Consider the following 9,833-nt stretch of genomic DNA (forward strand, 5'->3'; position numbering starts at 1 on the left):
ATATATGTATATGTATAGCTGATTCACTTTGTTATAAAGCAGAAACTAACACACCATTGTAAAGCAATTATACTCCAATAAAGATGTTTAAAAAAATAACAATTGACTTAGAGATTTCACAAGTAAAGAGAGACAGCTGGTCAATAAAGACATGAAAAGGTGCCCACCACCATTAGATGTCAGAGAAATGCAAATTAAAACCACAATAAAATACCACTTCACACCCACTAGAATAGTTAAAATCACAAAGACTATGTTGTAGAGCAAATGGAATTCTCATTTATTGTTGGTGGAATTGTAAAATGGTACAACCCCTTTGTAGAACTGTCTTGCAGTTTCCTATAAAGTTACATGCATCTGCCCTGTGACCTAGCAATTCTACTCCTAGGTATTTACCCAAGAGAAATAATAATATATGTTTAAAAAAAAGCACTTACAAGAATTTCATTAGTAACCTTTTTAATAACAGTAGTTTGGGTCATTTGGGTCATTTATAGGAATTGCGTATATTCTCTCCATCAAAAAGGGAATAGACAAATTTTCTTGATAAATTAATTTTTTCTTTAGAATATAGAAACATTATTTTACAAATTTATTTTTTATGGAAGTATAGTTGATTTACAATGTTTCAGGTATACAGCAAGTTACATATATATATGTATATATATTTATATTCTTTTTTCAGATTCTTGTCCATTATCCGTTATTATAAAATATTGAATATAGTTCCCTGTGCTATACAGTAGGTTCTTATTGTTTATCAGTTTTATATATAATAGTGTGTAGCTGTTAATCCCAAATTCCTGATTTATCCCTCCCCCCCTCTTTTCCCCTTTGGTAACCATGAGTTTGTTTTCTATGTCTGTGAGTCTATTTCTGTTTTGTAAATAAGTTCATTTGTATCATTTTTTTCAGATTCTGTACATAAGTGATATCATATGATATTTGTCTTTGTCTTACTTCACTTAGTATGATAATCTCTAGTTGCATCCATGTTGCTACAAATGGCACTATTTCATTCCTTTTTATGGCTGAGTAATATTCCATTGTATATATATACCATGTGGCTGAGTAATATTCCATTGTATATATATACCATTTCTTCTTTATCCATTCATCTATTGATGCACATTTAGGATGCTTCCATGTCTTTGCTATTGTAAATAGTGCTGCTATGAACACCATGGTTCATGAATCTTTTCACCTTAGAGTTTTCGTCTTTTCCAGATATATGCCCAGTAATGGGACTGCTGGGTTATATGGTAACTCTATTTTTAGTTTTTTAAGGAACCTCCATAGTGGCTGCACCAATTTACATTTCCATTAACAGTATAAGAGGGTTCCTTTTTTCCCCACCCTCTCCAGCATTTATTATTTGTGAGCTTTTTGGTGATGGTCATTCTAACCAGTGTGAGGTGATACCTTATTGTAGTTTTGATTTGCATTTCTCTAATAATTAGCAATCTTGAGCATCTTTTCATGTGTCTGTTGGCCATCTGTATGTCTTCTTTGGAGAAATGTCTATTTAGGTTTCTGCCCATTTTTCAATTGGGTTGTTTGGCTTTTTTTGATACTGATCTGTATAAGCTCTTTATATATTTTGGGAATTAATCCCTGTCAGTAGCATTATTTGCAAATATTTTCTCCCATTCTGTAGGTTGTCTTTTCATTTTGTTATGGTTTCCTTTGCCATGCAAAAGCTTTTAAGTTTAATTAGGTCCCATTTGTTTATTTTTGCTTTTGTTTCCATTATTCTAGGAGACAAATCCAAATATATTGCTGCGATTTATGTGAAAGAGTGTTCTGCCTATGTTTTTCTCTAGGAGTTTTATAGTATCCAGTCTTACATTTAGATATTTAATCCATTTTGAGTTTATTTTTGTATATGGTGTTAGAGAATGTTCTAATTTCATTCTTTTACAGGTAGCTGTCTGATTTTCCCAGCACCACTTATTGAAGAGACTGTCTTTTCTCCACTGTATATTCTTGTCTCATTTGTCATAGATTAATTGACCATAAGTGCGTGGGTTTATTTCTGGGCTTTCTATCCTGTTGCATTGATCTATGTGTCTGTTTTTGTGCCAGTACCATAGTCTTTTGATTACTATAGCTTTGCAGTATAGTCTGAAGTTAGGGATCGTGATTCCTCGAGCTCCATTCTTCTTTCTCAAGATTGTTTTGGCTATTCAGAGTGTTTTTTGTTTCCATACAAATTAAATTTTGTTGTTGTTGTTCCAGTTCTGTGAAAGATACCATCGGTAATTTGATAGGGATTGCACTGAATCTGTAGATTGTCTTGGGTAGTATGGTCATTTTAACAATATTGATTCTTCCAATCCAAGAACACAGTATAAGTTTCCATCTGTTTGTCATCTTCAGTTTCTTTCATCACCATCTCATAGTTCTCTAAGTACAGGTCTTTTGCCTCATTAGGTATTCCTAAGTATTTTATTCTTTTTGATGCAATAATAAATGGGATTATTGCCTTAGTTTCTCTTTCTGTTATTTTGTTGTTAGTGTATAGAAATACAACAGATTTGGGTAATTAGATGGATCAGTAAAATAAAAAAGATATTGGGGGCTTCCCTGGTGGCGCAGTGGTTGAGAGTCCGCCTGCCAATGCAGGGGACACGGGTTCGTGCCCCGGTCCAGGAAGATCCCACATGCCGCAGAGCAGCTGGGTCCGTGAGCCATGGCCGCTGAGCCTGCGCTCCGCAACGGGAGAGGCCACAACAGTGAGAGGCCCACGTACCACAAAAAAAAAAAAAAAAAAAAGATATTGGGCGACTAATACAGGGTTGTCAAAATGAAGACATCAACAATATTACCTTAAATTGCCATTATTTCATAAGAAATGTTTTTTGACACCAAAAACCTAGAAGATCATAATCTCAGAATAATGGTATTAAGAAATACATAAATAGGTATTTTGTTCTGCAGTAAACTATTATAAAATCCAGTATAATAGTGATGGAAATTTTCTATCTCCCCTATTAATTCAAGAGGATTAGTGATCATATATAGCAGATCAAACATTATGTTATAAGCAGCTTCAGAACTAATTTTTTCGTATCATTGTGAAGTTAATTTTATAAACCTCTGGTTTCAGGGAATTGTTTTAACTGTAGTACTGAGACGTTTTTTTAGATGTAAAACTGAGAAAGCTTTCAGAACAAGAGAAAGTTTTCAGGGGGCAACTGGAGTTTTTCCATCATATTTTAGAGAGTGATATTATGTATCTATCAGTAATATAAACTATTTTGACTTACATGTTATGTATTTACCATATTGATCCAGAAATTAAAGCATTTATCAAACACCATTTCTGACGGTATTCCAGGGTGTTTAAGAGGTAAAATATATTTGGTGTGAGATTTTTTTTTCTAAATTAATCAGTTTATTGTTAGGCAGATTGTTCTATTTTTTTTTAAAATAAATTTATTTATTTATTTTTGGCTGTGTTGGGTCTTCGTTTCTGTGCGAGGGCTTTCTCTAGTTGTGGCAAGCGTGGACTACTCTTCATCGTGGTGCGGGGGCCACTCTTCATTGTGGTACGCGGGCCTCTCACTGTTGCGGCCTCTCTTGTTGCGGAGCACAGGCTCCAGACGTGCAGGCTCAGTAGTTGTGGCTCACGGGCCCAGTTGCTCCACGGCATGTGAGATCTTCCCAGACCAGGGCTCGAACCCGTGTCCCCTGCATTGGCAGGCAGATTCTCAACCACTGCGCCACCAGGGAAGCCCGAGATTTTAAAAATATCATAAAAAGCTTCTAATTTTCAAATTTTAGGTGAAAAAAGGCTATGAATATTTGACCTGATGGCTTTTGTATGATACTTCAATATGCATTTTATTTCAAAAGGACAATAAGAATGATTATCCCAAGAACAGTTAATACTAGTTACAGGCATTCCAGCAAATGCCTAGCAGCAGATTAAAAGCAAACTAAAACAAAAATAAAAGATCTGCACATTCTTTTGGATCAGTCATTTTAAGAGAAACACTTTTGGATGACAAGGCCACCTCCTCAGTATAATTTTTCTCTGAACCCCAAGACCTCCCCTGTCATTCAACATGTTTTCATTCATTCTATGGGCCTCTCTGCTTCCCTTCACCCATTACTTTTCAGGTTCATTTAGTCCTCTTCTCCAACCTCTTTCCCTTGAAAAATAAATATTCCTCTGGGAATTATCGATTCCTTCTGTGATGTAAAATTAATAGTTTCAACATTTTGTAATCTGGCTATTTACCTTCTCATGAATATTTTTAGGAGATGGTTTTAGATTCTATAATTAGAATTAATATGCATCTAGAGTGTTTTTATTTCGTCTCAGGGACCATTTTTCATTTCTAGGTTATGTTTCCTCAGGCTCCCTTGCTACCTGATGGTCCTTTACATATGGTCATTTACAACACCCGTGTTTCAAGAAGAACAGCAAATTTTACTCTATCCTTTGTCCTTAATCAGATTGCTAACTCAACTCAATCTTTATCTCCAATCTCCTTTGCTCCCCATTGGTGTTTTATTATTTTTCTAGCCCAGAGGAGCCAGACTCCTAGATTAGGTATTTCTTGAATTTACATACTGTAATCTCATCTGCTCATTTCCTTAGGCAGTCATTGTACATTTGGTAATTCTATTATTATAGATCATTATCTATGAAACCATTTTGCTTTCCCACAGGAGTGTCTGGAACCCCTGCTGACCTCTCCTTAAAGATTTAGTCTAAAATACATCTATATTTAATCAAAAAGTTTCAAAGAAGTAGATGTTTATTTCTGTAGCTGAAAAAATTAAGGTTTCTGTTCTTAATACTACACTTTGAATGCCTTCAACTTTCAGAGCTGTCAAAAGATTTTTATTTGTGTGTGTCTCTATATTTTATTTTTATATCTCTATAATATATACATATCTATATAGTTAATATTCTCTATTTTATTTGTATATGGGTATAAAAGAAAATGAATGGTATTTTTATAAAATAATCATCATACAAATGCCTAAATATTTCTTTTTGTAAATAACTATGGTCTAACATTTTACCTAGCCTAAACACAGCTGTTTTCCCCTCTTTGCTCTTTTGGGACTTTTTGCTTCTCATAGCATCAAAAAGGAAATCAAACTTGTACTTGACCAGCTAAAATGGATTTTACAAAGTATCTTTTAAAGATAGTTTCAAGGATCTTAAAGCAGGAGGAGATGTTAAATATCCTTGAATAAAACCTGTTCCTTCCTGATAAAGACATTGAGGCGGAAATTACATCCATAAGGAAATTGGGGACAGAGCAGGAAGTGGAACCCAAGTGTCCCACATTCTGTCTAATACACCACATTGACTGAAGCAGCCCCTCAAGCCCTCCCTCAGTCTATATTTTATACACATTTCATATTCCATGTTCTAAACCCGCAGCACATCAGAATTACCATATTGGATGTGAGAGAGAGGGGAGAAAAATTGGCTATCATATCTGCTGTAACTGTCAGACAGGAGCTGACAGTAAGTAGTAAAGTCAGAACCAAGTCACACAACCCAAATCCGGCAGCCCAAGGACATTCAGAGAAGTGGGAAAGAGCCTACATATCTCAGAAGGCCCAGAAGTCACCACTGCATCATACAAAACTAAACTACTGTATTAGTAGGAAAAAAATCATTAAGAGACAGGTTAGATTATGTTCACTCTACGTGATCTGGAAAAGCAGAGAAATGAATCTAAAGTTTGGAAAGATACAGGCAAAATGAAAAAAAATTAAACAGTCTAAACTTGTGACAAGTATGTATTACTAATGATGTTTCCTGCTTTTTAAAATATCAGTAATATTAACCAGGCAAGAAGATCAAGGTGATTTTGTTTGTTTCTTTTTTTTTTTTTTTTGAGACTTTCTGTATTAGAAAAAGAAGAAAAGAAAAAAAAATTATTTATTGGCTTTTTACTTAAAGCATTTTAAAGAGCTTTTAATGAACACTGTTGGGGAATTAGATAGAATCAAATATTGCTTATAGGAATAATTCAGCTAGCTGCGAAAACAATTCATAAGGAATTCTTATGCCTGTTAAGAGTGTCTGTCATCAAAAAGACAAGAGATAACAAACACTGGCAAGGATGTGGAGAAAAGGAAACCTGTGTAAACTGTTGGTAGGATTGTAAAATGGTGCAGCCACTATGGAAAACAGTATTGAGGCCCCTCAGAAGTTAAAAATTGAACTGCCATATGACCCAGCAATTCCTCTTCTGGGAATATGTCTGAAGGGAATGAAAATACTATGTCAAAATGTATCTGCACCCCCATGTTTATAACAGCATTTTTTACAACAGCCAAGACATGGAAATGACCCAGGTGTCCATCAACAGATGAACAGATAAAGAAATTGTGGTACACACGCGCGCACACACACACACACACACAGGAATATTATTCAGCCATAAAAATAAGGAAATCCTGCCAATTGGGACAACACGAGTGGACCTTGAGGGCATTATGCTAAGTGAAATAAGTCAGACAGAGAAAGACAAATAATATATGATCTCACTTACATGTGGAATCTAAAAACAAAAAGTCAGAAAAAGAGATCAGATTTGTGGTTACCAGAGGTGAGGGATGTGAGGTAGGAGAGTTAGATGACGGTAATCAAAAGACATAAACTTCCAGTTATAAGTAAATACAGGGGATGTAATGTATAACATGATGACTATTGTTAACACTGCTGTGTGGTAGATTTGAAAGTTGTTTAGAGAGTGAATTCCAAGAGTTCTCATCACAAGGAGAAAAGCATTTTTTTTCTTTTATTTTCTTTTTTGTAACTGTATGAAATGATGGGTGTTAACATATCGTGGTAATCAAAGTTCACTATATATGTAAGTCAAGTCATTATGCTGTATACCTTAAACGTATTAAAAAATAGAATTATATTTTGGGGAAAATGTTTATATATATTTGTAAGAACAGGTGCTTTAACTTTTGCACAACATACGAAGGTTTGACAGTGCGGCTGAGCCTGTTTCTCTGGGTGGGAAGAAAGAGTCACAAATATTGGGGTATTTGACTAGACACACAAAGCTCAAAATGTCGGCTTCAAGTAATTTTATCCAAATAGTTTGGGTTACCTTACTGGTCAAATTAACTGGGAAATTGCCAAATTTATGCCATTTAGAGATAAACTTCCCATGAGAAGAGTCATTTTTTGGCATTAAGTAATTAATCTATATAAGTAAGCAGTTGCTGATTTTCTCAGAAGATGTTTAAAACCCATTGAATTTGTGCTTTAAAGCCCAGATATTATAATACAATATCACTTTCTTTTCTGTCACCTACCCCACCCTGCAGATACTCATTAATATAAAAAAATAGAGTATTAAAATCTTAGAAAGTTCTTTCTACATACATAGCTTTTTTTCTATTTTAAACTATCTTTGATTTCCATTATGCATTTCACATCAGCAGAAATGTTGAACTCCTTGTCACTGACACTCTCATTTTCGTGTGTTTGCACCTAGTCACCTGGGCAGCCTTGTAACTGTCCTCTCCAGGCAGCATATGCAATGGCTTTGGGACATCAGTGGAAGAAAGCCCTTTTGGATAGGCAAGTATCCGCACTGCCCTGAGGGGGAAGGCAAGAACGCGAAGAGAACATCTGCCTTCCATAGTCCAAATAATTGTGGTTTACAATAATAAGCAATGGTTAGACAGTTGGACAGCCTGTCTTTTAAAACTCATCTTAATTACATAATACTTTCATTTATAGGCATCTATCTCCAAGAAATAATGTGGAATGTGATTCAATTTATAAGTAAGAGAATTTTTAAAATGTTATTTCTAAAGGTAAAAAATTAGAAACAGTTGTAAATAGGGGATGGTGAAATAAATTATAGTATAGCCATATGAAAGAGTATTTAATATTGAATGCTTTTGTAAGGCATCAAATATTAAAGACATGACAAAATGCCTTATATTTATGAGTTCATTCAATGTTGAATGCATATTGTATATAAAATATGTAATGCACTGCATTTGTGGCAAGGTGCTAAGTGAAAAAGCACTGTCTACAGCCATATGAAGCATGAAATAATTTAGAATAAAAAAGAAGTGTATATATGTGTGATATACATACATATATACTTATATGTATAGACATAAAAAGAAATAAGCCAAAAAGTTAGAAATTTTTTTGTATCTCCAGTTAAGAATTATAGATGATCTTAATTTTATCCTTTGTTTTCTGAAGTTTTAATATTTTCTACAGTTTTGACAGTAATACAAATCTTTTCAAGCCAGTTTAGAAATAGAATTCTTAGGGTGCACTGAAGTCACTATTCTCACCATCTCTCCTTAAAGGTATTGTATTTCAGGGAATTATAATAAATACACTCTTGGCTTCTCAAAATCTCTGTAATACTCAGTGAGTGTCTAATTCTGAAATCATCTGAGAGTATTAAATTAAGGCTGGAAGATAAATTTTCTCTATGTCCACAATGACTGATGTCAAGGCTCTATCCCCAAAAAGTTCTTGGGCATAGCATCATCTGATCAATAATTCAAACAAACAGTCCAGAGGAGACAGTCATTCCCAACCAAAAATACTTCATTTTATTCTACCCCAAAATATAGAATGAGAACCAGCGGGGAGAGGGTTACATGCTATGTAACAAAGACTGTTTTCATGGTCAAATTTGGTTTGGGAGCTGCCAGGCCATCCTATTGCAGAGGATTCTTTTCTCATTCTATTATTTTTATTTCTATTCTGAAAGACAGGAGGAGGAATGCTTCTTTAAGAAAAATTACAAGAGCTTTACAACATTGAAGTGTAATTTTCAAAAAACTGCCAGTGGGAGTAGAGAGACAAGTTGAGAAAAGCTGCTTTTTATTAGAACTGTAGCAGATTGAAAAAACCTTAAGCTCCAGACTAAAAATAATACTTAGTAAGCTACTTTCAAATATGAAAACCGAGACATTTAAATCGTGAGGAAGAAGAATAGACAAGAGTGTGATAGGAGTTCTGCCTATAGGATACTATGAATAATAATTGCCATTTATTAAACACTTATATGTCTGAGCTTTATATGTGTTATCGTTTTAATCCTCAAAACAGGCTTAGATATATTTAGATATACACTTCTGAGATGAGAAAACTAAAACTCAGAGAACTCAGGGAGGTTAAATAACCTGCCCAAGGATGTTCAACTAGCAAGTGGTGGAGCTAGGATTTGGATTCCAATCTGCCTGACCCCAAAGCCTTATGTTCTCACTTGTGTCTTACAGGATTCCCAGGTCCTAGTCCTTGTTTTAGAACGTAGGCCTACATTTATATGTGATTACGTAACTTTGAATAACAGGTTGATATGATGTCCAATTGTAAATGGAATAAAATCCTATGGCACACTTCTTTGGTTCACATTAGGTTTGAATGACCAAGTGCATGCTGGCCACTGGGAGTGGATCGGCGGTGAACCTGTGACCTTCACCAACTGGAGGAGAGGGCCTCCTCAACGTTCAAAGCCTGGCAAGAACTGTGTTTTGGTTCAAAGACAAGGAAAATGGCAAACAAAGAACTGTAAGAAGGGCAAATCTCACAATTATATGTGCTCCAGGAAACTCTAAATGTAACTGGCCCTACAGGTGCCCACTTGGGATTTCTTACCTATTTATTTCCAGGATTTGTGCACATGGCTCAATAGAAAACAGGGTGTCATGACTGACTGGTATGTTTTTTTTTATCATAATGTTTGAAGGATTCTATCTAGTAAAGAAGAAACACAGTTAAATAGTTCCAGGAAGATTGATAAATGAATGTTTCTTATAGGAATAGATAAAATTTTTGCATCTCAATACCTTCCAAAATA

The 9,833-nt window shown here is 34.7% G+C and overlaps 1 protein-coding gene across 1 annotated transcript in view; it reads left to right on the forward strand.

Annotated features, from left to right (window-relative positions):
• FREM1 (FRAS1 related extracellular matrix 1) overlaps positions 1–9,591 on the forward strand; it is a gene marked incomplete at its 3' end in the record, with an annotated part of 47,826 nt that extends 38,235 nt beyond the window's left edge. Inside the window, exons 13-14 of the mRNA XM_082619015.1 lie at positions 7,491–7,576; positions 9,392–9,591. Coding sequence (XP_082475141.1) covers positions 7,491–7,576; positions 9,392–9,591 — 286 coding nt within the window. The remainder of the gene's footprint in view (positions 1–7,490; positions 7,577–9,391) is intronic.
• Positions 9,592–9,833: the final 242 nt, after the last annotated feature.

Source organism: Mesoplodon mirus, assembly GCF_964341445.2.
Source record: "Mesoplodon mirus genome assembly, chromosome: 1".
NCBI classification, from domain to species: Eukaryota; Metazoa; Chordata; class Mammalia; order Artiodactyla; family Ziphiidae; genus Mesoplodon; species Mesoplodon mirus.